Here is a 26,306-nt window from a genome sequence, read left to right on the forward strand (position 1 = left end):
TTTCCTCGGTGAGCGGGTTGTGGGGTTAAAACCCAGGACGGTGGAGGCAGGTGGTGAGCGTGGCTCAGCCTCGGCAGCTCCGACTCGAGAGTTTCTGATGCAACAGTCCTTTCTCTTGAGTAGCGTGTGTTTCTCCCATCCTGTGGCTGAGGCCTGGCTGCTCAGACAGCTCCAAACCACTCCCAGCAGGAAGGGGGCGGCTGGAGGTAGCGACCAGCCTCAGGTTCCCAGACACCAGCCGGCCGACTCGTGCAGGCATGAGCATCTGGGCTTTGGGGTCTCAGCCTGTCCAGGGAATCCCCGAGTGCAGCCCACACCAGCCTCCCTCCCTCCTCCCCCCACCCCGGTCCCCCAGACTGATTTTAAAGAGGGGATTCATTTCCTGCCTCTGCCAGGCCGAGGGCTGGATCTCTCTTCCCTTGTCCTCGGGTCTCATTTCTGGAGGAAATGTGCCGCCTCCTGACAGCCCTGTCCTCTGGGGTGCACACAGTTGGGTCAACCCTCCCGTGGGGGGCACTGTGCCCGGCACTGTGGGAGCGTGGACGTGCAGGAGCGGCAGCTGCTACCTTGGCAGAGCCTGGGGAGGGCCCCTGGGGGAGGCATGGCTGATTCCAGGGAGGGGGAAGCGGAAGACAACAGCTGGAAGTGAGAGTGGACTTCGGACTGGGATTGGGAGCGGAGCTTTGCCCAGCCAAGGGGCGCTTGCAGCAAAGGCCCAAGGGTAGGAAGGCTCTGGGCGCATCAGAGACTCACAGTGCAGCCCGGGGCTGCTGGATAATAAGTTTGTTTGGAGGGAGGAGTCTTCAGAAACAAGGTTGAAAAAAGTGGCTGGAACCAGATCTTGGCCCAATGGACTTTGTCGTCTCCGAAATGACAAGCCCTTGAGCAGTGCACAAGAAAGACAGGTGTGGCAGGGGCTGAGGGTGGTAGATGGCACTGGCACCGGCTGGCTCTGGGCCCAGGAGGGAGAGGACCGGGACAGAGGGATCGGTACAGATTCCCCAGGGACAGTCCCGAACTCTCCCCAGCCCTTAGACTACCTGATCCCTCTTACTTTAGGTATCATTCTCTCAGTGACGTTCCCCTGGGTGTCCCCACCACTTCCCTACCCTCACAAGGTCAGGAGCCCATGCTCTGAGCTCCGCTTCCCCTCCAGGATGGTGAGAAGTACATTTGTGTGGTTGGAAGCCACCAAGTTACATTAGTCACGAGACACTAGCACAGAGTAAGGACCGAGCGAGAGGTCGTTGGAAGGTTGGGGCTGGCACAGCTGGGGCTGAGTGGGACGCAGGAGAGAGGCCGCCTCGGTGACTTGGGAGTGCCACCAGGACTTGGGAAAAGCCATGCCCAAGCATTGCTGGCGCTACTTTGGCGACGTGAGCTGCCTCGCATCAGGCAAGGTGGCCACAGGGCCTCCGGGGCACATTTAAACTCACCGCCCCCAGAAGGGACCTGAGCAGCCCCCTTTGTGCCCTCCTGGGTCTGTCTCAGGCTTTATCCCCAGTGACCAGTCTGAAGATTTCGTTAGAAACCAGACAATTGCTCTTCATTTTTTTCTTTACACAAAACACATTTGCCGGCCCCAGTTGGCGCCTCCGCCTCCTGTGCTGAGTTGGGCTCAGAGAGTCCTTGAACGGAGGCTGAGTTTGAGCCGATCAATGGCATTTGGGGGTTGGACACTTGCTCAGGAGCCAGCTAATTCATAATGTCATGTGGGCTAGAGGAGAAGACCCAAGAGGCTGGGCTGTCTTTTGGCTTTTTTATCTCTTCTTTTTGAAAAAGGAAAGGGAAAACAGAAGGTGCCACACTCGGCCGTTCAGCATTCTGAGAGGAGCTCTGTCCTCACTGGACCAGAGGGCGCGGGGCCGTTTCTCCTCCCGCGTCCCCTTCCTTCCCAGAGGCCTGGCCACCTCCCCGCGGTGTCCTTCCCGGCTCTGGATGCCGGCCCCTGCGGGCGCCGGGTCTGGCTCTAACTAATTTGCAGAGGACACCTGTTCCTTAATTAGCCCCCGCCTGTGCTGTGTGTCTCACTCTGGGCTCCTGATGACGCGTGAGCTCGCTGCCCCGCCAGGGCTGCTGTCTGTCGGTCTGCGCGCATTTGCCCCGCGCTTCCCGAGCTGGTGCGGTCAGGCTGTGGTCCCGAGCGCTGGAAAACCACATCCCAGCCTCTGTCCCCGCCATGGGTGTCCTGGCTGTGACCGAATCCTCCAGAAGAAACCTTCACCGCCAGTCCCCACTGCCGTCCCTAGGACCGGGCGTGGGAGTGCCAGGCACGCGGGAACCCTCATTCTGAGCCCGTCTAGACTCCCGTTCCCCATGACGCAGCTGGCACCTCGCACACGCTTCCTACTCGACCTTTTTGAGACGTGGCAGTATTATGCTTAGTATGTTTAACTAGAGGGAGGCTCTCAGGGGGGCTAGGATCCCACCCTGCAGGGGTTTGTAAACTGCATCTTCATGCATAAAAGGGATGGTGACAGAGGGCTGCTGGGGAGGAGGAGACAGATCTAGCATCTGGAGAAGGACCTGTGCGGGCCGCAGTAGCAGGGTCCCCTGTCCGCCGTAGGGACTGGTTCTCCGGCACTCCCCCACCGACCCTGGCTTTACATAGCGGAACCCTTGAAAAGCCAGTCCTCAGGCTTCCAAGAGGAGATCTGGCCTCCCACGTAGCCCCTACCGGAGAAAACATCCAGCGTGTCCAGCGGACATCGCAGGTCAGAGGTGGAGCGTCCCCACCTGACCGGACGCCCCAGGAGTCCAGTTTGGGGCAGGCCACAGTTATTTGGAGAGGCTTGTGGCAAGTGCCTTCATAGGTAATTCCTCAAGACCTGTCTCTCCCCCAGCCTTCAAAAAAGAAATTCTAGGGGCGCCTGGGTGGCTCAGTCAGTTCAGTGTCCGACTTCGGCTCAGGTCAGGATTTCACAGTTCGTGGGTTCAAGCCCCACGTCAGGCTCTGTGCTGACAGCTCAGAGCCTGGAGCCTGCTTCAGATTCTGTCTCCTCCTCTCTCTGCCTCTCCCCACTCACGCTCTGTCTCACTCTATCTCTCAAAAATAAATAAATGTAAAAAAAATTTTTTTTTAATAACTTAAAAAAAATTCTGCTGAAGTTTCCCTAAAGTGGCTATTTTCCAAAATTCTAGGCGGCTGCTGCTGCTGCTGCTGCTGCTGCTGCTGCAAAAGCTGGCTTGCTCTGTGGGGCTGTTGATTCTGCTTCACTGAGTCCTGGCCTGCAGGGGCCGCCGCCCCCCAAGCTGTGCTCCCCCCTCTGCTCCTCCCCCGGGCACCCCTAGCCTAATGGCAATGCTTCGCCTCCTCCTGGCAGAGGCAGAGCTAGTTCCAGGCCCCCAGCAGAAAGCCCTTTCCAGAAGTCTCCCAGCCCTGGAGCCCGCCTGGAGGCCCTGTCCCCCAGCTAATTAGAGCCTTCTCCTTAAGCAGTACTTTAGTCTTTGGTGTCATTCATGCTCGCAGTGATAATGGACTTGGATAAGAGGTCACAGCTTCTCCCACATCCTGCTCTCCTTGGGGATGGGGGTGGGGGAGGGACGGGGCCCAGCCCCCCTTCCGCCAGCACCCGCCTGCCCATCACCCTGTCACGGGGGAAGCCAGGGAGTAGGGGACTGGCCGCCAGGCTGAGCAGCTATAATATCTTCCCCCGGATCCCAGGGCCAGAGCCCAGCTCCCCAAAGCGGGCCCTGCTCCCCACATTCGAGCTTCTGCCGCACCTCTGGCAAGCGTCATTAGCATTAACGTGATAAAATGGCGCAGTGTAAATGTTAATAAGGTCTGATGCCTCTGCTGCTTCCGAAGTGGCAGATTGGAAATGGTCCCATCATCATAACTCCAACCAGCAGCTTTTAATTCCTCTGCTCCCTGAGCATCCAATTTGGCAGGAAATCCTAACCTTCCCTCAGCCCCCAGCCCGGCTCTGCTGTGCCAGGTTTTACCCCCATTTTCTTTTGCACAGAGGGTTCAGATTTCCCACAGATTGGTTTTCTAAGACAGAGCTTGGTTTCTTTTCTCTTCTTCTTCTTCTTTTTTTTTTTTTTTTAAATTTCTTTTCCCTGTTCTCCTAAGGGAAAGAGAACTGAGCCCACACTCCATTCCCAGTTTTCCTGGCTGTGGCCCATTCTCTTTGTGGTCCGGGCTGTTCCTCTAAGAGGTTTGCCCTGGAGGCCCCTGGCTCTGGCTCTCCAGGAGAGGTTTTCCCTTCTCTCTGAGTTGTAGACATTGCTGAGCGACGGCACCCCGAGGAGTCCTTTCCCCCGAAGCCTTCAGAACGGTGATGTCTCCACCTCGCTGTGTTGTCAGGGCCCCCACATCCCCTCCTCCCCCGTCCTTTCTTTCTGGCAAACTCTGGGGGCATGAGGCGCACCTAAGGTTCCTTTCCGGGTCCTCACCTCCCTGCCGTCTCACACCGAATCGGTTCTCGTGTCCAGCTCCATGCCTGGCCCGGGAACCCTCCGCATTTGCCGAAGAGAAGTAGCAGCGACGTCCCTGGTTGTCGCCTGGGGCCTGCCCAGGAGATAGTCTCTGGACAGGACGCCTGAGGAGCGGCCACAGGCAGGGCCCTGGATTTCTGTTGGACCCAGGGAACCCACCTCGTGACGTCGTTTGTCACCAGGGAGCCTCCGCGGGGACAGGTGCACACCGCCGGCAGAGGCTGCGTGGACGGCGTGTCCTCCCCACAGGCGCGGTGCACCACGTGCACCCGGCCCCTGCGCCCCCTCATGCTTGTTTTTGTCACCCAGGCTGTCTTCACTCTCCTCCTTGGACCCTTCACCTTCTTTGACGTCCAGAAGACCAAGTACCTGCAGATCCTGACCTCCCTGATGAGATGGGTTGGTGAGTGAGAGTCGTCTTGGGGCCGTTCTTTCTTTCCTTGCCCTCCCCTCGCCCATTCTGAGCGTGCTGTCCTCGGCGTAGCAGGAAGGTGGCCGCGGCTCCGTGGGCTCCAAGAGGAGGCCGGGACTCTGCCTCCCTTTTCACCCATGGGGAAATACAGCCCCGACAAGGATAAGTGACTTCAGGATCACATAGTGGGGATGGAGCCGGAGCTAGGCCCAGCCTTCCTCACACACCCACACGGGGCCCCTGCCACCCCGACCCACAGGCTGGGCCACGGCTCCTGCAGGCCCAGGTCCGGCTCTGCTCCCTCAGGGCACGAGAGTGGTACCGCTCTGCCTTCTCATGCATGCACCATGTGGCACAGCCCAAAACCCAGTGGGCTGTGGCAGCCGCCTCCACATTCCCAGCCAGAAAGGCCCTGTCCATGATGCCTTCTGACTGGCTGCTGCCCTGCTGAGCAAGAACGCCATTGTCCCCAGGGGGAGTTTGGGGGTCTCTCCCCACCAAAGCAGGTTTGTGGTCGGGAGCTCATTCATTCTGCCACACTGTTCTAGAAGGCCTGTGCTGAGCCCCTTAGACCCAGGACTGGAGGGTGTGGGGTCCCTGGCGCCCCTGTGGGCCGGCACATTCTCTGGGATCATTTGTATTCCTGTTTTGGGCTAAAAGCATAGAACATGGTTGCTGTTGCAGTTAAGGGACCTGCCAGAGTGAGTCTGCCCACCTCCAATACCTCGCCTGCCCGGGCACAGAGCTCCCTGAGGACCCCAAGGTCGGGACCCCTCCCTCTGCCACTACATTTGCGCCCTTACCCGGCATCGGGACTCATGCCATGCCGGCACTGGATTAGATCATGACGAGCACAGAGCCACTTCTGCTAACGGGGATTTCCGGCAATTCTGGCACATCTGATCCTCTGGTCCCCACCCCCACTTAAGATCCCAGGATCCCAGCGTAAGGAGCCATTACATCATAGGACTCCTGGCGTCTCCGTCGGAAGGGACCGTGGCGGGCACCCAGCACGGGCCCTGCGAGCATGCGCATGCAGTGGGCTCTTGCCCAGGAGCTCATGGTGGGGAAGGCCCCTGCTGCACACTGCAGGGCTGGTTTTCAGCCCTGGGAAGTCCTGCCTTGAGCATGTAACTTCTTTCCACCTCGGTCCTTCCCTGTAAGGAACTGAGAGCAGGACTGAGTCATCTGCTGTGTGAGCTTTGAGGCCTCTGTAACATGATAAACCTGTCCAGCCAGCCAGGTAGGGGGAGCGGGAGGGCACTTGTCCGGTTCCTGGATGGGGCGGCCTTCCTCACCTCCCCCGCTCCGCCGGTCCAGTCCTCTGCGCACCTCCACAGTGCTGTTTGCAAACATTACACGTCTCAAAGCCCTGGGTAAAGTCACAAGACCACCCGGGAAAAAATGGGAACTCATTACTTAGAACATGAGGATCGCGCCGGCCCCAAGGCTAAGGTGCTGGAATGGAGCCCCTCTGGGTGCCGGGAGGGCTTCCCCAAGTTGGGATCAGCTGGGATCAAAGCCACTGCTCTCCACCCTTCTTACAAGTCTGCTTCTAGAAAGTACGGGACAGCCCTGGTGACCTGCAGAAGGAAAAGTTCCCTCAGTAAAGCCATATTCAGAGGAAAGTATTCCTCTTCTCTTCCTGGTCCCCCTCTGCTCCCTACAGGCAGGTCCCAAAGTCCTGAAAGTATTGCCCCTCCCCCACTCGGGGTTGGCTGTCCTCGACCTGCTGCATCAACAGCCACCGGGGAGGGTAGAGGCAGGGTGGGGAGAGGTGGAGGCACTTTAGCCACCATGATGGATTCCCGTGTCAGCCCACAGGAAGCCAAGAGCTCTTGTCTCCGTGCAGGATATGAGACACCCTCAGACTTGAGACCTGGCCCACATTGCCAGCAGGGCCTCCGGGGACCTCAAAACCATCTCAGCTTAGCCCTTGCCCCCTTTCCACGCTGTTGTTGGAGCCCTCTCCTCCCCAGAGCCCAGCTCAGATTGCTTTAGAAAAAGTGCTCTGTTCCCCTCCCCACCCCCCCAATTGTGGCAGGCTGTCCTGCCCCCTTGTGGCACGGTTTTGCCTCCCCTTCTAACCAGAGCCCCTTCACACAGGCCAGCAAGACTGGTTAGCCCCGCAGTGGGGGCATCCTCGTCCCCCTCCCAGAGGCTCCTGGGCCCTGCAGTGCGGCAGGGCACGGTGGCAGTGCCCTTGGGCGGGGTGAGGGGTTGTGTGTCAGCACAGAGGGCCTGCAGGAGAGACCGGCCTGGGAAGGTCCTCCACACTCGCGTGTTTGTGTGGTGGCATTGTTGTCACTGCAAGACATTTGTCTCTTCTCTCCCTTCGATCCAAGAGATAATCAGATAGCACTGGCCCCTCCACAGACCTGTTCCCGAGTGCTCTGGGTGACTGCGCAGACAGTCCTTTTTCTGCCTGAGAGCGTCAGACGCCCGCGCATAGAAAGCAGACCTCTCTGTGACACAGAGTCCTCTGCAGCGAAAGAAGAAGTGCCCAGTTAAGTCAAGACTAAATTGTACCCAAGCCTCAGTTTTCGATTCCCAGCCAGGAGCCTGGGAGCCACCAGGGCCCGTTCCTCCGTGGAGCTGGTAGGAGGTGTTTCCCTGGTCGTGGCCCCGGGGCAGCCGCACAACATGGGGAGCTGAGGCAGGGGACAGAGATCCAGGAACCCCAGGGAGCTGCCGGGCCCAGCGGACAGGCCTGGCGGACCGCAGGAAGGAGCAGGCTCTGCCCTCTGGGCATTTGCAAGGGGCTCTCTCCTCCGGCCCAGGCTCAGCCCAGGTGATTTGACCAGCACTCCTCCAAATGCAGCCCCAAAGCCCCGTTTGCCCCTCCAGTCTGCGCTGAGTTATTCTGCTTCTGAGAAGCAGCTGTGTGGCCGTGTTCCCCGCCCACCCACCCCCCCCCCCCCGTGACCCTCCCTCCTTTCCCACACTCCCGTGCACCCTGCCCCTTCCCTCTCCCCAGATTAGGGCGCAGACTGTCTAAGAGAGCCGAGAGCAGGCGCGCAGGGTGGCAATAAGCCGACTTGGGTTCTAGGAAGACAAAAGCGAAGAATGAGCACCAAAGGGACCGGAAAATCATAAATAAATGTGCTGAGCCGGAAACTTTCTTGTGCTTAATTAGGAATTTGTTCTGCCATCTGTTGAAAGGAGGCCGGGGAAGACTGCAGGAGCCCCGGCCCGAGCAGGGCCCCCAGAGCTCAGGGCCGCCTAGAGGCCTCCTCCCGTTCGTCAGCCCTGGACGCCTCTCGTGCCGCCAGAATGGGGCTCAAAGGGTTGGATGGCCTTTGCAAATAGCCACTCGTCCAGGCAAATGTCATAACATGTATGACAAGCGCCAGTGTTGATTCATCACATTTGCTCCCCAGATAAATCCTGGGGAGACCAGGCTGGTCAGTTTGGGAGATGCCTCTGAAAGTCGCCATTGCCATCGGGCCCGTGAGACTGTTCTGGCCTTAGCAGACTTCCCGACCCCACTTTGCTATCCGGTCACTCACCCCAGGGCTGCGGCTTCAGATCAGCGGCGGGCTCCCCAGCCCAGGGCTTCGGCTCTGGCCCCTCCTCCCGTTGTTCCCGTCAACTCGGGTCCCCGAGTGCGCCAACAGCCCAAGCCTGCCTCAGCCAGCCCTCTTGTCTGGCGGTGGCCAAGGCAGGACCCCCCTGTGGAGCGGCCGTGAAGATAAACCAGGATCTGGGGTGGTGTGGACAGAGCTGTTAGCACGGTGCCTGGCCCTGGGTCAGCATTCGCATATTAGCCATGGTGAGTGAGCCCTGCTGTCGTCAGCTGTGGTGGCCCGCACGTCCCGGGGGCGGCCCTGAGGTCAGGAACGCGGCCCCAGCCACCTCCGGAAGGAGCTGTGGCTCTGGCGGTGAGATCTTGAAGCATTGCCAGTTGGTTTGGCCAGCCCTCTCTCCCCCCCACCCCAGCGCCAGTCCCCAGTGCACCCCTGCAGCCCTACCAGCCCTCCACCCTCACCACCTTCTAGGAAACTTGAGCCGGAGAGAAAGGGGCAGCAGGTAGCATCTCACGGAATGGCCTGGGGCTTCCTCTTTAGGTCCTGGCTCTCTCTCTGTCAAGGGCCAGTAGACTGGGGACACTTAGGAGAGACCCAGGAGCTGTGGCCGCAGAGTCTGAGCCCTAAACCACTAAGCAAATGACTAGATTGTCCCCACCTGGGACGCCTGGCAGGGAGCCCTTTGGCCGGAGGGGCTGAGGCAGCATCATTACTTTAACCCCATTACCAGCTTCCGCCGCAGACGCCTCCCAGGTGGGCATACACACAGCTGGCTCAGCTTGGGGTGCCCCATTTGGTGTTATTAAAAAACCCGATTCTTTCTAATAAAGACTGCTCTGGAGCACGGCAGCCCTCCTCGTCTGGGCTGGCGAGGACCCACAGGGCTCCTTCCTCTGACTGTGTATTCAGAGCAGCACCGTGTGTATCGTGCCCGTCTCCATGCTCCCCTCAAAGTGGGTCAGGCGCCAGCCTCTCCAAGCGTCTGTGGGCAAACGCGAAGCTTACAAAGCTCCTCGGCCCCACGTTCCCTGCCTCCCCCCGGCAGGTGCCCCAGATTTGTCTTCCAGACCGAGCCAGCAGGGAGAGGTGGGACTCGGCGGTGGTGGCCCGAGAAGCAGAAGGTCCCCAGGAGGAGACTGTCACCAGGGAACCTAAGGGCTCTGCTCTCACCTGTCCCCCAGATTATCTGTGCCTGCTCGGCCGGTCCCCCTACAGACCCGTGAGTGATTCAGCTGAGAGTCTCTTGGTGGGACCGCCCTGATCTGTCACCACTGGCAGCTGGGGGTCTTCTCTGCCTGGGCCATCTGTTCCCCACATCCTATTTGCTCAACATGCCAGCTTGGTGTATGAATGCCTCCACAGCCACTCACTGCTGTCCCCTCATCCAGCGCTTCTCAGAGGCCAAGGAGGGACCCTCCCCAGGATGAAAGCAGCGCATCGGCCCCCTTTGAGCAGTCGGCCAGCTTCGGCCTTCGGCATCGCCCTGTGCCGCTGTCAGCCCGTGCTCCCTGCCCACCTCTCTGGGCCGCTGTCCAGGGCTTTCCTGGGCCGTCAAGTGTGTGACTTCCCCTTGCGCCTCCGTCAGTGGAGGGAGTCCAGGAAAGTCTTTCTGTATGCATTCCATTTTGGTCTTCATTCTTGGTTTTCTAAAAGTTCTCTCTGCAAACGCTGAGGTCAGTTTTAAGGAAAGGAAGCTGGAGTTTCCATCTCGCTGATCCCGGGGCAGGGTGTACATCCAGTGAAAGTTTCCGGGAAAGGCAGCCCCATGCCACCAAAACACCCTTCTCATTAGCAGGACTGACCTGAGAGCCCTGCTGGACCCCGAGCAAAGGCCACCACGCTGCCCCCGCATCCTGTGAGCAGCCTTTGTTGTCAGTTACTTGGCTGTGCATGCGGCTGAGATGTGCGCCGGCCGGGCCGTCAGATGAGCCCAGGACGTGGCCAGCCAGCTGCCTGGACACTGGCAGGGGGAGGGAGGTAAGGCCCAGCTTGTAATGAGCAGGGCGAGGTCTTTGACCATGGCTGCAGGGGTGTGTCTGCACAGAACCCGGCTGCACGCAGGCCGGGGCGAACCTCCGCCCTGCGTCACAAGCAGCCCTGGTCATCTCAGAGCTCACGGGCCCCCCCGGATGCGCGTCCAGACCGGGGAAGTCCACGCGCCCTGTGGTCGCACTGCCTCTCCTTGTTTTCTCCACCCTCTTTTTCTCCATCCTGGTTTGTCTGTGCATCTAGCCGCTGGTGAGGAGAGGGCTTCGTCCGCTCAGGCTGCCATGACCAAATACTACAGGCTGGGAGGCTTAAACAGAGCGAGTTTCTTGGTTCTGGGGGCTGGAAACCCAAGATGAGGGTGCTGGCAGGGTTGGTTTATGGCGACGCCTCTCTCCTGGCGTGTAGACGGCCACCTTGCTCTTCCTCGTGGAAGCTTCTCTCTGTGGGCAGGGAGGGAGCTCTGGCGTCTCCTGCTCCTCTTAGAAAAACGCTGGTCCCGTCAGATGAGGGCCCGGCCTTATGACCCCCTGTAACCTTTGTTACATCCTTAGAGGCCCCGTCTCCAAGCCGTCTCCTCAGGGATCAGGGCTTCCGCATGGCAGTTAGAGGGGGAGATAATTCAGTCCACACTAAGAGCAGAGGACCGAACGGCCTTCGGGAAAGGTGACAGCGCCCAAGTTTTATGTTTGCAATCTCGGAAGGAGATTAGTCGGCTAGTAGCCAGGGGCCCCACGGCCTCACTGTCCCAGCCATTACGAACTGAGCTCACTCTGACAGCGTAAGGATGAAAAATGGAGACGCTTGCCTCCCGGCGCCACTTGCCATTCTTGGAGGGTGTGGGAAGGGGAAGGAAGGAAAGGCCAGAACTCTTGATTTCGTACTTGAGACTTGATCGCTTCAGAGACTCAACTGCCCGCTCTTTGCCCACGGCCCGTCCTCCTGGCACACTTGGAAAGAGGGACTCTGCTCAGAGTTCTTCGGGGTAAATAACTCAGCCACAGAGCAGAGCCTCAGTCCTGTAAGTTGGTCACCCAGGCGTCCTCTTCTGCTTTCGTGATGCTGACCATGACCATGACCATGACCATGGGGACAACAGAGCTGGAGTCCTCCGGAGGGCACAGGGGCTGGCTCGGCACGGGAACATAGATCGGCTCTGAAATCCCTCCCTTCGGCGGAAACGCAAGTGACTCTCTGTGAGTCACCACGGGCAAGGCCGCAATCACAGAATGTCTTGTGACCTAAGATAAAATCTGACCCAGACCCTGGACATTTGCGGACAAGCACATCTGTGCAAGGAGCTTCTTGTTTTTCCCCAAGGGACCCCCTCCCAGTCAGAGACCAGTATGTCCTGTTTTCTCTGGCATGAAAGGAGCACCCACCCAGCGCCTCGGCCTGTGCTCAGGCAGGAGGGTGACAACCAAGGAAGGATGGAGCAGGGCAAGCTGCCCAAATCCAAACTTCATTCCTTCGCAGGCTTGGCCCCTGGTGGAGACAGCATTCGCCCAGAGTCCCCACAGGTGACAGAGCGGTGGGGACAGCCTGGCCTCGTTTGGCCTCATGTGAAGCAAAAGGGAGCCGCTTGGTCCACAGAGCAGATGTGAGCAGCCCAGGTCTGACGCCCCTGCCAGAGACGCGCAGAACAGGGGATGTTCCTGCAAGGGCTATGCCCGGCCAGGCGAGGGGGAACGTCACTAATATGATCCCAGCCCCTCCTGTAGCAAAAGGAGAATCAGGTGAGAATTGGGGATCGATAGGTTCCTGCCTGCCCAGGACCAGGGTTGTCGGGCTGGGAGATATGCTTTCTACAATGATAAAAGTGACTTCCATGTTCCTGAGGGATGGCGTGGACCAAGCTTTGTTGCTCCGTCTTACCCCGTCCTCCATGATTCTTCCATGATCACCTCCGTTTTTTACTTATTTTTTTAAATGTTTATTTATTTTTGAGAGAGACAACATGAGCCGGGAAGGAACAGAGAGAGGGAGACACAGAATCCAAAGCAGACTCCAGGCTCTAAGCCGTCAGCACGGAGCCCAACGCGGGACCCAAACCCACAAACTGTGAGAATCATGACCTGAGCCAAAGTAGGAGGCTCAACCGACTGAGCCACCCAGGTGCCCCTGATCACCTCCGTTTTCAAAGGAGGTAAAATGGAAGCAGTGGGAGGTGACAAGACAGCCCAAGATGACACAGCTCAGCGCGGAGCCCTGTGTGACGAGAAGCTGAGCTTGTTTAGAGGAAGGGCAGCAGCCTCCCTCCCTGGAGGTTTCCAAGGAGCTTCTAGGGGTGAGCCCCCACCCGCACCCCCGGCCCCGTGGGTCTCAGGAGCCTGCAGAACAGAAGAGCTCTCCGTTCCCAGTTGCTCCTGTTCCTTAAGGAACAAATGCCCAGTCGCCTGCTCCTGCTTTTAGGGCTCAGAAACTGCTTGGTCTTCAGCCGTTCTCAGCGGAGGCTGGCGTCCCCCCTCAGTTCCTCCCTGCCCTCCTGAATCTCCGGGGGCCCAGGCCAACCTCTGACCAGCTAAGGAGAGACGCATCTGTGCCCCAGCATCCTCCGAGGGCAGCGCCGTGGTGGAGGAGGAAGCTGGTGCCAGATCCTCCCCGGATCCGGCTCTGATGATGGGCACAGCACGGCCATTCATTATCATTAGCCCTGGCATGTTGATTCTCTGCTTGGAGAAGAGAGTGCCGTCCTCCTGACAGCTGCCTTGATGGATGGCCTTCACCTCGCTTGTGTCAGAGCTGGAGCCACTTAGGGAGCCCAGAACGGCAAGGTATTTGGGGCAGCACAGGCCGGGGCCTGCCACAGCCCCGGGACTTCTGGGGCCGGGTCCAGAGGTCAGAGGTTCCAGGAGCAGCTCTCCAGGAAGCACGCTGCCACGGGAAAGCCAGACACAGTGGCTGATTGCGGAACGGCCTGGGTGCCTGCAGCGCCACTGGGGGGCGTCCTGGGGGAGGAAGGGGAGCTCCTGGGAGAGTTCTGCCCCGCCCTCCTCCTGGCAAGGGGAGCCCTGCCCCATGTCCCTCAGTCCCAGTGGCGCTGGGGCAGGTGGTCCAGCTCATGCCGGCACTATGCAGAGCCCTTCCCAGGCCTCACCCCTGCTACAAGAGCAGTTGGGGGGAGACTCACCATGGCCCGGAGGCCAGGTCAGTGTCAGCCACCACTCACTCTGCTGCTGGAGTCCCTGGAAAAAGCCCCTCCCTCTCCACACGTCTAGCACAGCCTGGCCCTCGCTCGTGTACCCAGGGATGGGTGCGGGTAATGGAGGAGAGAGCCGGCTGCTGACCGTTCTGATTTCTGCCCCTACCCAGGGCCCTGAGGGAAGTAAACTACAGTGGCTGGTTGGATTCTCAGGAAGTACACATCAGAGCCCTGGGCCCCAGCCTCAGACCCCTGCTCGTCTCCAGCTCTGTCCCAAGAGCAAGTCAGCTTCGGCTCCGGGGAGCCCTACACCCATCTGGCTTCATGCAGCCACTGAGGCCCAGGGTGAGGGGCCCAGGAGAGGTTGGGGACTTAGGAGCCGGAGAACCAGCACCCCTCCCCTGGTAAACTGGGACCACCTTGCCCCTGTCAGGACCTCAGGAAGGAGACTGGATGTGAAGGTAGACAGACAGCCGTGAGGCCTCACGGACCCTGGCCTGGGCTTCTTATCAGGCTCTTGCTGCTAAAAGAGAGGAGGGGCAGGAGGCCGCCTCCGGAAAGCAGTGTTTCTCTTTGGACCCCTTTGAGAGCCGAGTCAGTGCCTGGGTAAACATTGTGAGAGGGCCCCTGCTTAGGTCCCCGACGTCCCCAGGATGGGACACTGACATTGTCATGCGGGGCATTCCTGGTGCAAAATTCACTTAGCTCTTGGCCTCCTCTGAAAGGGAAGGGAGAGGTCTTCTCTGCCCAGGGCTCCCAAGGACTGGACGTGTGGGAAGAGGGGCCAGGCGGTGGCTCAGGGTGAATGGATGTGGTGAGGCTGGCGCGTGGAACCCCAAGCAGCTGAGAGAAGCCCACCGCTCCTGGCCACGTCACGAGGGTGGAAGTCTGGAAGCAGATGCTCCCAGGACCCTACCTCCGGGCCCTCCTCCTCCGCCTCCTGCTGTGAGGGCCTGTGGCAGCCAGAATCGGGTCCTGGGCCTGGTCTCCCCCTGTGACTCCGGCTGGTCTTGGGCCCGGGCGGGCTTGGACAGGGCTCTTGTCCCCTCCCCTGCAGCTGATGTGGCTGTTAGCCAGCTCTTTCTTTTGTTGTAATTGGCCTCTGCAACTCGTACCTGTCGGTTCCCGGGGACTCTGGGCTCCAGGGCAGGGGTGGTATTCACTCCGTGCACAGTCCCCAGGTGCCCAGAGCAGCGCCGACACGTGGGCACTGAGAACAGCTCTGTCGAATGGGCGGAGGGGTGGGTGGGCCTAGCTCAGCCCAGAGTCACTCAGATCAAGTGCAGCGTCTTCACGTGGGCTGTTACTTCCGCTGTTTAAAGAGGAGTCTCGTGTCCTGTCTCACCACCATGCAGCTGCACCTTCCAAGGCCGACAGCCACTCCTCGTGACATGTGTCACCTCCTTCCCTGCCACAGACTTCTCCCTGGCAACTCGCTGCCTCTCCTCGCCTCTCAGAGTGTGAGTTCCAGCGGCCATGCAGGTGGATGTGGGTTGTGACCCACATCCGGTCACATGGGCGCTCCGAGCGTGGCCTGTGAGGGTCAGAGCGAAGCCAAGCCGCCCCTACCCTCTGGGAACCGCAGGCCCCGGTCAGCAGGATGTCGGGGCGCGCTCAGCACTCTGTCTTTTGTGCATCCACACCTCCCACACGGCCTCGGCCTGGTGGGCACAAGTGTCTGCGGCTCAGTGTCAACATGTATGCTCAGAACTCTGCTCTCTGTCAGGCTTCCTGACAGAGTCTGTCGCTCACAGCCTGTCACCCTCATTTCATCTTGATTTATTATCAGGCCTAATGGGTTTGGGGAGCAGCTGTCTCCCAGGGATGGGACCATCAATCTAGGAGATGGCCTTGGAGCTCTGCTCCTCCGGCAGCCATGGGAGGGAGGAGCCAGCGACGAGGGGTGTGGTCACAAGGGCAGGGGCCAGAGAGCCAGATGTGTGCCACGAGTCCAGGACCCCTCGAGATTAGAGCCACCGCACCAGGCCCTCCTGTTTCCTACCCGTCCCTTCCCTCTGTCCCTCCGTTACAACGTGAAGCCTGGGGTATCACTTGTTTCTTTGGAACTTGCCAACTTGGAGACCAGGTGGAACTTTTGCCCTTCCCTCTCCACTTATAGCCCAGCGCCTACCATGTGTTCTGTCAGTGACCAGGGGGGGGGGGGGGCAGTCAGGGTCTCCCGTGGCTCACACTTCCACTGCCTCTTCCCAAGCTTCGCTGGGGCTCGTCTGCCCCGAGCCAGCCCTCAGTGCGTTCCAAGCCCAGGCTCTGTTCCCAGGGCGTTTGCTCCGGGCGTCCTGTGTCCTTCTTGGGAGAGCTTCTCAGCTTGGAGCGCTGTGCTTGTCACATGCTGCTCCGACGAATAGCCCTCTTCCCCCTGACTGGACCCTGTGTGTCCCAAGAGCAGCAGAGGGCCTGGCACCCAGCAGGTGCTCGGTCAGGGTCCAGGGGGTGAACAAAGCCCCCGCCTCCCCCCCGAGCTTTCCCGTGCTGGCAAGTCACACAGCTACGCGAGCTTTCAACGGAGCGGGGCCAGTGTGGCTGACGGGTGTGGGGCTGACCCAGGGTGGCCCCCAGGGGAGACTGTCCCCTCCAGAGCCTTTTCCAGGAGCTGCAGCCCCACGAAGCGGCCACTTTTTAATTCTCCCAGAATTGCCTCCCAAGAGCCTCTTGCGTCTTCATTCCTGCATAGGATCCAGCATCCAGCCCCTGGGGGTAGATCTGATTTTTGGAAATAGACTTGAGTAAGACAGCAAGGTGGGGGACTAGTCCAGGTGACAGCACTGTGATGCAAACCTAATTATAGCTAGAAGATTGTAAGATAAGTTCTCTTATCTCCCACAGCCATACCTTTGTAAGCCATCCTGGAAGTTCTAGAAAATGTCCTATGTCGTCAGAAAGACACAGCCCCCAAGACAGTGACTCCAGACTGTCCGTAGCTGTGCAGTCGGGGTGGAGGTTGCCCGTGTGTTTGTGTGCCTTAAAAACCCCGTCTCCTTTGGGGAACGTCCATAAATATGTGTGTGCACAGGAAAGACAGCTCCCCTGCCGCCGCCGCCTCCCCCCCATCCCCCCACCGCCGCCACCTCCCCACCACCACCCATCGGCTGTCCAGACCCACCGCTCACCCTGGAGTCAGCAAGCCTGCCTGTCCTACAGCTTACTGGGATATAGAGTTGAGGATGCCGGTGGGCAGAGAGGCACTAGCCAGCATCCAGCGCTAGGAGTCGCTGGCTCTCTGCCTTCTCCCCCACCGCGCCCAGGGCCCAGAGCCCAAGCGACAGGGACAGCTTCTCCACGGGCCTGTTTCCAAGCTGTGAGTCACACCAGGTCACGAGGTGACACCTGAAATGGTGGTGGCAGAGCAGGGTTTGAATCTTGCCTTGCAGCGGCTGACCCCAGGGCCCTACCTATGGCAGAACTGCCGCAGCCTCTTTTTTTTTTTTAAACTTAAATCGCAGTTAGTTAACATGTAGGGTAATGATGGTTCCAGGAGTAGAATTTAGTGATTCATCACTTAACCTGTAACACCCAGTGCTCATCCCACCAAGCGCCCTCCTTAATGCCCGTCGCCCATTTAGCCCATCCCCCCTCCCAACACCCCTCCAGCAACCCTGTTTGTTCTCTGTATTTAAGACTCTGTTATTATCTTATTTTCCTTCCCTTCCCCCGTGTTCATCTGTTTCTTAAATTCCACATATGAGTGAAATCATATGATATTTATCTTTCTCTGACTTATTTTGCTTAGCATAATACACTCTAGTTCCATCCACGTTGCTGCAAATGGCAAGATTTCATTCTTTTTGATCGCCGACTAATATTCCACAATATATATACCACATCTTCTTTATCTGTCCATCAGTCGTTGGACATTTGGGCTCTTTCCATAATTTGGCTATCATTGATGGTCGCAGCCTCTTAAGTAGCTAATCACCAGGCAGCCCCAGGGCCCCCCAGACTGCCAGCTCTGGGTTGTAACCCTTTCTGGCCCCAGACAGACTCCCTGGTGCACAGGGGCCTCCGCCTCCACCCTGCCCCAGCACATTTCTGTGCTGCGGTTCTTTCCCACGGATCTCTGCCCTACTCACCCCTCCTGACGTCCTACTCACCACCCCCCCCCCCCAGAGACCTAGATGAGCCAGGCTGCCACGGTCCTGGGCTGTCCTGTCGCCCCCTCTCCACCCTCCAGAGGGTTAATCCAGAGGCAGACCCCACAGGAGGTGCTGGGTCGCCACTTTCCCCTTGACCGACCAGAGCACGGAAGGAAGATGGGCCACGTCTGTGAGCATCGAGAGTCGTGGGGCACTCTGTCAGAAGCAGCCGGAGCAGGCTGAAGAGGAAACAAATCATCTTCTTTATTGGCAATTTGCACAGGCCTCTTCCCTCGCTCCCTTCAGCTGCTGTCCCCAGTGTCAGACATTTCGGACTAAAAGTGATAGATGATGCTTCTGTCCATCGCACTTTCAAGTGTCATTGTGGGAAGACACTGGTCTGGTTTTCCGTGAGTCCCGGGAGAAAGGCCGTCTCCTTCCAGGGAGCCAGGGAGTGTGATGTGGCCTGAGGGGATGGCGGGGAGGGGCCCTGTGGCAGGGACGGCTGGGCTGGCCAGGAGAGCTGCAAGTCTGGGAGCCAGCCTCTTTCAGCCTGCTGCCCCTTTCCCTGTCACCCGTGTGGCCCCCAAGAGACATAAGTGTCCTGGGGCATTACGTCTGGTCTGAATAGACACAGCAGGGGTTGGGGGACACCCGTGGCGCCTGTGTGTGTTGAGTGGCTAACGGCGACAGTTCTGGGCAACCTGGGTACCAGATGCAGGAAGCCAGAGACGCGGAGGGGCGTCAGCCGGATGTAGAAGTGTGTCTGCCTTTGGGAGCTTGCGTCCTGGAGCCCCACGTGATGCGCCCGACTCCGGGCATAAGACCCTTAGGAGGGCTGTCAGGGCCCCGTTTGCTCTGAGCAGATAGTCCTAGACCCCCTTCTGCCCTATAGGAAACCTGGGTCAGAGTCACTTTTCCCCTGCCGCTGCCACCAGGCCCAGGAGAACAGAGCCATGTGCCATTTGCCTCCAGCCTTGGTCATGGTGTCATCTCCCCCCTTGGGTGACGGTGGGCACCCTCCTGCATGGTGTAGGCCCCGGGCGCCCACCTCTGTGCAGAGGTGCCGGCGCACTTACCCACTCCCCCCCAGATGCCTCGAGCAGGTGCCCGTGACTCAGGAGGACTCCCCCTCCCGAATCCTGTGGGCCCCTCCCACCCCCACTTCCCATACATACATTCTCTAAGCCAAGGGAGGGAGCGCAAGCACAAGTTTTGACCGAGGCCTGCTCCCAGGAAAGCCCCCCAAGGGAGCTGGGGAGCGCCTGGCCTGGAGCATGCCCACCGCCCAGCGTAGCCCCCCTCTCATACCCAGGCCCCCCAAGAGACCCATTCCCTTATCCACTCGGGAGGGAGAGCGCGGTCTGCAGCCACTGCTGACCTGCCTCACGATGCATCCTTCGGGGTCATGTGAACTTTGTGATCCCCCTAGTGCTCTGGTCCCTTGGCAGGTGCCACCGAACCAACACCCCCACCCCCACCCCCGCCAGGGAAGGGCCAGTTCCTGCTCAGCTGCCCGACTGCCCTCTTGTCTTTCAGCTTTTGCCATCATGATCGTGCTGGCCCTGGTCCGCATCGGGAACGGGCACAGGGAGGGGCACCCGCCCCTGGCTGACTTCTCCGGGGTCCGGAACCTGTTTGGGGTGTGCGTCTACTCCTTCATGTGCCAGCACTCGCTGCCGTCCCTCGTCACACCGGTGTCCTCCAAGCGTCACCTCACTCGCCTGGTCTTCCTGGACTACGTGCTCATCCTCGCCTTCTACGGCCTCCTCTGCTTCACCGCCATCTTCTGCTTCCGCGGCGACAGCCTCATGGACATGTACACCCTCAACTTCGCGCGCTGCGACGTCGTGGGCCTGGCCGCCGTGCGCTTCTTCCTGGGCCTCTTCCCCGTCTTCACCATCAGCACCAACTTCCCCATCATCGCCGTGACCCTCCGCAACAACTGGAAGACGCTCTTCCACCGCGAGGGGGGCACGTACCCCTGGGTGGTGGACCGCGTGGTGTTCCCCACCATCACCCTGCTGCCCCCAGTGCTGGTGGCCTTCTGCACCCACGACCTGGAGTCCCTGGTGGGCATCACAGGCGCCTACGCGGGCACAGGCATCCAGTACGTCATCCCCGCCTTCCTGGTGTACCTCAGCCGCAAGGACACCCAGCTGGCCCTGGGCTACGGCACCGTCAACAAGCACAGATCCCCTTTCCGCCACACCTTCTGGGTGGGCTTTGTGCTGCTCTGGGCTTTCTCCTGCTTCTTCTTCGTCACTGCCAACATCGTCCTCAGCGAGACCAAGGTCTGATGGCGGGATGTGGTCCGGTGACGAGAGAGGCGGGGGCTCCACGCTGGGCCCCTCGCTTACCTTCCCACCTGCAGGGCCAAGAGCTGACCCCTTCCCAGGGTGGCAAGGGGCAGGTGAGGCCAGACTCGTGGAGGGGACCCTCCTCGTCTCCTGCTAGGGGTCTTCTCCCCACCCACGATCCCGTGCAGTCCACACCTCGGCTCACTCGCCAGGACGGCCTGCCTCCCAGGCCCCCCTGCCCCGGGGCGGCTGCTGGCGAACCTAGCCATACAACCCGGGCACACAGCTGGCCCAGTTCCAGGACCGGTTACTGCTTTACGTGCCAGGGGCGGGCTCCTCCCCCCGCACAGTGGGGACAAAGTGGTGGCACTCCCGTTATTTATACCAGAGGCCACGTCCCCTCCTCCTCTGTCCTGCCCCTCCTGTGTCCTTGTCTGGGAAAACTCCACTAGTAGCTGCTGCCTCCTCAGGGCAAATCCCAGGCCCAACCCTCCTCCCCACTGGCACTGCCAGTGACAGGCAGGTCCCACCTTCCCCTCAGGCCTGGAGTGGCCAGGTGCCACTCCACTCCTGGGAGAGGGCCTGGCCACCCCCGATGACAAGAACGGGAAGTGCTGATTGGCACCAGGGTCCCAGGACTGTGGCTCTCAGGGCCCTTGCTGTGGGTGCCAACACCTGTCCTGAGCTCCTGAGCCAGGGGTGACTCGGGAGCAGCAGGCAGGAGAGGTCCTTCCTCGGGGCACAGCTGCCCGGCAGCCGGGTTAAAGCGCAGAGCCTGTGACCCTTCAGAGCGATTCTCTGCTCTCCTGACTGCACCCCTGGGGCCCTCAGGGTCCCCTGCGGTACAGGGGGGCTGTGCATAAGGACCACTAAGGGGAGCTACCCTCACCCACCCCGCGGTGGCTCGGGGGCACCCTGGGCATGTAGCGGTGAGCAGGCTCTGCGTCCCACCCTGTAAGAGGTCAGGCCTGCGGAGCGGCGGCAGGCTTGGCCGTCCCTGCTCCCACTCCAGCACTAAACGTGGCTCCCTTTTGAGCCAGGCCCTGGGTGCTCTGTTCATACTCTCGGTGACCTTTGGGTGCTGCGGACTGAGATGGGGCACCAGCCACCACTCTCATGGAACGGAGGGTGGCTTCCTGGCCCCCTCACCAGCTCTTCCGTGGTCCCCTCCCTGTCACAGGCATGCATGCACCTGCTGGGCCAGCCCTTCTCAGAAACACAGGTGACTAGCGGACTCTGCATTTTCAATGTGCCTTCTGCTTCAGGACCTGGGGGTCCTTCCTGACCCCTCCCTGGCGTGCCCCCAGCCCTGGGCCTGGCCCTACCTGTCCTGGAGCCCAAAGCAGCTTGGCCCGGAGCTGCCTCTCTGGGGTGGGGTCTCAGGCCCCCACCCCCTCCCCACCCTTTGATTTCAGTGCCTTGCTCACCTCTTGTTAGGGGACCTCCCCAGCCTTCCCTGCATGGCGCGGTGTTCGTACCTTGGACAGAGCTACACCACCGGGTCTCCTGGGGCCCAGGTGGGTCTCGGAAGGAGAGGGAGGAGGATGTGGGGTGTCCGCCAGCAGTGCTGCCTCCCGCCCCGGCCCCGGGCTGCCCCAGCCTGTGAGAACCCTCGGTCGCGATTGACCATGGTCTCCTTTCTCACTGCTGCCGCACATCTCACAGCCTGTCCCCGAGTGTTGTGATTTTCCATCCATGTGGAAAATAGACGACCCTTCGCCGTCTGCCATTGTGGCTTCTTCCCAGGAGGCCCCACCCCCGGGTGACGGACACCCCTGGCTCTGGCCAACCTGCAGCTGCCCAGCTGTTCGCTGAAAACTCAAAACATCCGTCCTTACTCTTCTCCATTTACACTCCCTCTTGCTTAAGGACAAAGCAAATTAAATCATTCTGCCGCCCCAGGCTCCAAACCAAATTTTGGATGCGAATTTATTAGCATCATAAAGCCCAGGTTGATTAATGTGACAATCTGGAGCCACACAGCAGGGCAGTCGGGTGGCTGCTTTCCCCTCCACCGAGCTGGGACGGCACCAGCCCCAGGGGGCCACACCCCTGCAGGTAACCCAGGGCACTCCCCACTGCCACTGCCTGGGGTCCTTTACGGCTCTGTGTTCACCTGCTGCCTGACCTGCCGGAGGTCAGAAGGGGTCGCCTTCCCCTCTGCTGCTGATGGCCAGGGGGCTCGGGCAAGGGGGAGAGCCAGACAGAACCCCGCCGATGTTTGTTCACCACGTGCGTGCGTCGGGCACGCTTGCTGCTTACGTCAGTGTGGTGAGGGGGGCGGGCGCGATCATGATTTCCATTTTACAGATGGGCCCCCAGGGTCAGTGGCGGGGAGGGCAGAAGAGGATGCCGGCCTGGCCTGGCCTCGGTACAGATGTCATTGTGGAGGAGGACATAAATCTGCCAGCCTCCACCCAAAGCCTTTCACCGGCATTGCCCCAGACTGACCCCGAGGGCAGCCCAGGCCAAGGTGGGAGTTCGGGTTCCTGAGGGCCGTTTTGCCAGCGGCTCCTGCCTGCTCCCTCACCTGAGGCCAAGAGGCGGCTGCTGCCTTCTAGATGGGGCAGATGGCAGGTGACAGGCTGGGAGGCACTGCTGAGTGGTGGAAGGTGGGCAGCAGGCACCTTGCCAGGCCCTTAGCTACACAGCTGTTGTCGCCACACGGGGGCCGGGAGCAGCCCCGGAGATAGGCAGAGAAAGAGTCAGAGTGGTGGAGGGGGATGGGGGCACCTCATGAGAAACCAGCCCCCAGGGGAGGAGCCTGGCAGTGCCAGGCCCCAGGGCCGTGGGACTGAGGGCAGGTCTGAGACTGAGACCGTGCCTGTCTCAGTCGGATTCCTGAGCAGGGCTGACACCCGGTTGGCTATGCTAATGGCCACTGAAAAGCTGGCTCTCCTAAAACCCAGGACTGCAGGGGCGTTTTACTGCCCCTCCTCCCCGGGGCTGGGGCTCATGGTGGTGTCGGTTGGAGAAAAAGAGAAGTGGTAGCTTCTCACTGCCTGGTATGTGCCATGTGCTTTCTGCGTGGACCTTGGCATAACCTGGGGATTAGGACCGTGGACCGAGCAGGCAGACCTGTCCCTTGCAGGCAGCGAGCCTCCTGCTCTTCCTCGCCGTTGGTAACACGGGTGATGGCACCTGCCCCACTGACGGGTTGTGGGAAAAGTACTGAGCTTAGTGCCTGGCACAGAAGTGCTCAATAAAAGCTATTATGTACTGACGCCTGGCTCCCTTGTCACTTGCCAGCCATAACCGCACTCGTAGCCACGGACCCCAGACTCACTGAAGACCCCCGCTTGGGTCCCCAGGCACCTGGTTGGTTTCAGAGCCCCCTGATGAATTGTAGCGACTGCCTGCTACAGTTCAGAGACAAGAAGCTGGTCTGAATTCTTCAGGGTCTGGAAGGCTGTGGGGGAGAAAGTGGTCTCTCTCTGGCTCCAGGGAACTGAAGGATCCTTTCAAAGACCCAAACTGAGGCCCAGCTGGAGCGTTCTGGAGCCGGAACTAAAGCCCAGGTATCATGCCCACCCTTTGCTAAGCTCTTCGCCCCCTGCCTGCTCATGGGCCCCAGGAAAGGGGTGGTGTGGGCCATGAGCCTCTCCGGAGGTAAAGCCTGATTAGGAAGCAGCGCCCAGCAGCAGCAGGAGACAGGAGTTCCTACTGCTGAGACAGGTGACCGAGGACCCCCCTCTTGGGTCCCACCAAACGAAAAAGCCAGTGTCTGGCTGGATTCAGCTTGCTCTTTGCTACACAGTCGGGCCCTTGTTTATGATGATTAATCATCCATGGCCTTGCGACACAGCTCCCTCCTCTCCCCTGCCAGGCTTCCTGCCCTCTTCCCGGTAGTGCGGGGCCCTTCCTTGGTCCTCGGTGGGGGTGCAGGGGGCATCATGGCTCTGGGCACGAGGCTGGGGAGCCAGGCCAAGCACGGTCTGAACCCGCAGTAGGCATCTTCCCTGCCTCCACTTCTGCCCAGAAACATTCCTAGAGAAGGAACGAGGCAGCCAAGAGCCTGGCTCCCAAGAGCAGGACGGGCCCCTCCTTGGAGCCAGTCAGCAGCAGGCTCAGCTCCATGTTCGGCTTTTAATTATTTTTCCAGTTCTTGGTTATTAATGATCTTGGGCAGTGAGCAGAGAGCAGCCTGGACCTCAAGACTCCTCCCAGCTTACCTGCTGCAGCCTTTCAGCCAGAGCTGCACTCAGATTCAGGGAGCAGGAGGGGTCAGGTCCAGGGGCTTAACTCTGTCATCACCAGTGGCTGCATTCAAGGTCAAGCTCCCTTCCAAGGCCTCGAGCACTCACCTAGACCCACATTTACCACCTGTGGCTGAGGTCCCCCCTCCCCACTTCAATCCTGGACCTGGATCCATAAAGTCTATAGGGCAGAGGACATGAACTTGATTGCCATGGGCTGGGGCCACCCATTCTTGGCATAGTCCAGCTCTCCAGCCCAGAATGGAGACATATTAGAAATTTTCCCCACTCTAGCATCTCAGCTGCTCTCATGCCTAAAACCAAACAAAAACTTCAATTTTCATGGCTTCACCGCCAGTAGTGGAGTGTTAGGAGACTGGAAAGGGGACCCAGATTCCTGGGATCCAGTAAGGATGTGTGGGAAAGGGCACGGGGGAGCGGCTGCGCGTGCTGTTGGCATTCAGCACCCTGGCCTCCTCCCTACATTGAGGTCATTTCTGCCCTGCCTCACCCAACTTGTCAAGGACAGCATGGCCTCAGGCTTTACCTGTTCACAGTTGGAAAAGGTCTGACGGCACCAATCACACCGTGTTTGTGGAATGAATCAAAGAATGAGTGCTTACTGTAGAGTCATTGTGCGGGCTACACGTAACCACCAATGTGAAACCGTTGAAAGTGGTAAGCAAGAGCCATCTTTCTAGATGGTCCAGGACTGATGACATGTGACAGAGAAAGGAGGTGGGGCTGGGAGCCCAGAGGGAGGACTGAGACATCCAGCAGATTCTCTGACACCCCCCCCCCACGGCCACTCCTCACCAAGGGGTCCCGGCAGCAGCAAGGCTGAGCTGTGTCTGACCTTGGAAGCCACCTGTGCCAGGATTCCAGAGCCCGCAGGCAGTTCGGGGACCTGCACATCCACCAGGGAGAGAATACAGCCAGCCTCGGCCCAGGAGAGCCCACAGCAGACCTCCCTCTGCCGTCTCCTCCATGACATCAGGCTTCCAGGTGGGTCCCTGCAAAGCAGGACACCCACAGCCCCTGGCGTGAGCCTCTCTTTTCAAGGAGATTGAAGGATGAACTCCATCCGTCACCACCAGACCTCGTGCTGAGCACATTTGTCACATGCAGCACCAGGGTGGGTAGGAGCTGCCACTGAATACCAAGCAGCTTCTGCCGCCCGGAGCCCTCTCTCAGCCTTATCTCCCAGATACTCTCCCAGAGGGAGCTGCCCACCTGCTCTAGGCAGACACCCCGCCTGGGATACCCCCAAGGTGCTCTGTGGCCTATAGGCTGTGGTGTGCCACCCTCCCACCCCCACGGATGCAGAATGAGGCAGCCGGGACCAGTGGGTTGTAAAAGATTTGTTTAATGCCCCAGGGCTCTGAGAAGAGACTCCAGTCAGGGAGGGCGAGGGGCGGGACACCCCTGCCCCCATCCCGAGTTCCAGCCACCATGCTCCCACACCAGGCCCCCAGCAGTCATGACTAGGAACTAGCTCACAGCAGGCCAGGGAGACGCCCCTGCTCCTGGTGACTCCAGGGCAAGTGCGAAGAGCTTTGCAGAAGAGGAGAGCAAGACCCACCCAGACCACACCAGGACCCAAGACTGCGAGGTCACTTAACTGACCATGGAAGACATCTGTCACTGGGGGTACATGGCCAGGATTTCAAGGCAGAAGCCAGAAAAGCCCAAATCACCTGCCCCCCCACTAACCCTGGCAGTGCCAGGCAGAGAAGCCAGCTGACCAGGAGCAACAGTAGCTGACCCCTCACACTTCTGACTCCAAGCTGGAGATGCGCCTCCAGGTGCAAGGTCCAGGGAAGCCGTGTGTCCCACAGGCCACCCCGCTGACCTCTTCCAGCCCCCCATTGTCCCTGTAACCTGTGCTCAGCCCCAGGGTCCTGCCTCTGTGCCCCGGAGGCCCCCAGGCCCCAGTGAGCCAGGGGCCATGGCTGGCACAGGGGGGGAAGTGGGGACAGATGGCCCCCCAGCAAAGCGGCAGGTGGGCGTGGGCGTGGAGGCAGGCGTGCTGTCTGTGCGGCCAGACGGGGACCCTGGCCCACAGGTCCTCCTGGCAGGCCTCCCGGTAGGATGGCAGCCGCATCGATGGCACCTGCACCAAGCGCCGACAGGCCGGGCGGCCGCACCGCACGGGCAGCGACCTGGGCCGGGCGAAGGCCTCGGCCACCGAGCTGGGCAGGGAAGCGTGGCG

The 26,306-nt window shown here is 59.9% G+C and overlaps 1 protein-coding gene across 1 annotated transcript in view; it reads left to right on the forward strand.

Moving 5' to 3' along the window:
• The window catches only part of TMEM104 (transmembrane protein 104), a 53,641-nt gene extending 30,520 nt beyond the window's left edge, over nucleotides 1–23,121 (forward strand). Inside the window, exons 8-9 of the mRNA XM_029927081.1 lie at nucleotides 4,750–4,843; nucleotides 19,138–23,121. Coding sequence (XP_029782941.1) covers nucleotides 4,750–4,843; nucleotides 19,138–19,898 — 855 coding nt within the window. The 3' untranslated portion in view covers nucleotides 19,899–23,121. The remainder of the gene's footprint in view (nucleotides 1–4,749; nucleotides 4,844–19,137) is intronic.
• Nucleotides 23,122–26,306: the final 3,185 nt, after the last annotated feature.

The sequence above is a fragment of the Suricata suricatta genome, chromosome 17, assembly GCF_006229205.1.
Source record: "Suricata suricatta isolate VVHF042 chromosome 17, meerkat_22Aug2017_6uvM2_HiC, whole genome shotgun sequence".
Taxonomy (NCBI): domain Eukaryota; kingdom Metazoa; phylum Chordata; class Mammalia; order Carnivora; family Herpestidae; genus Suricata; species Suricata suricatta.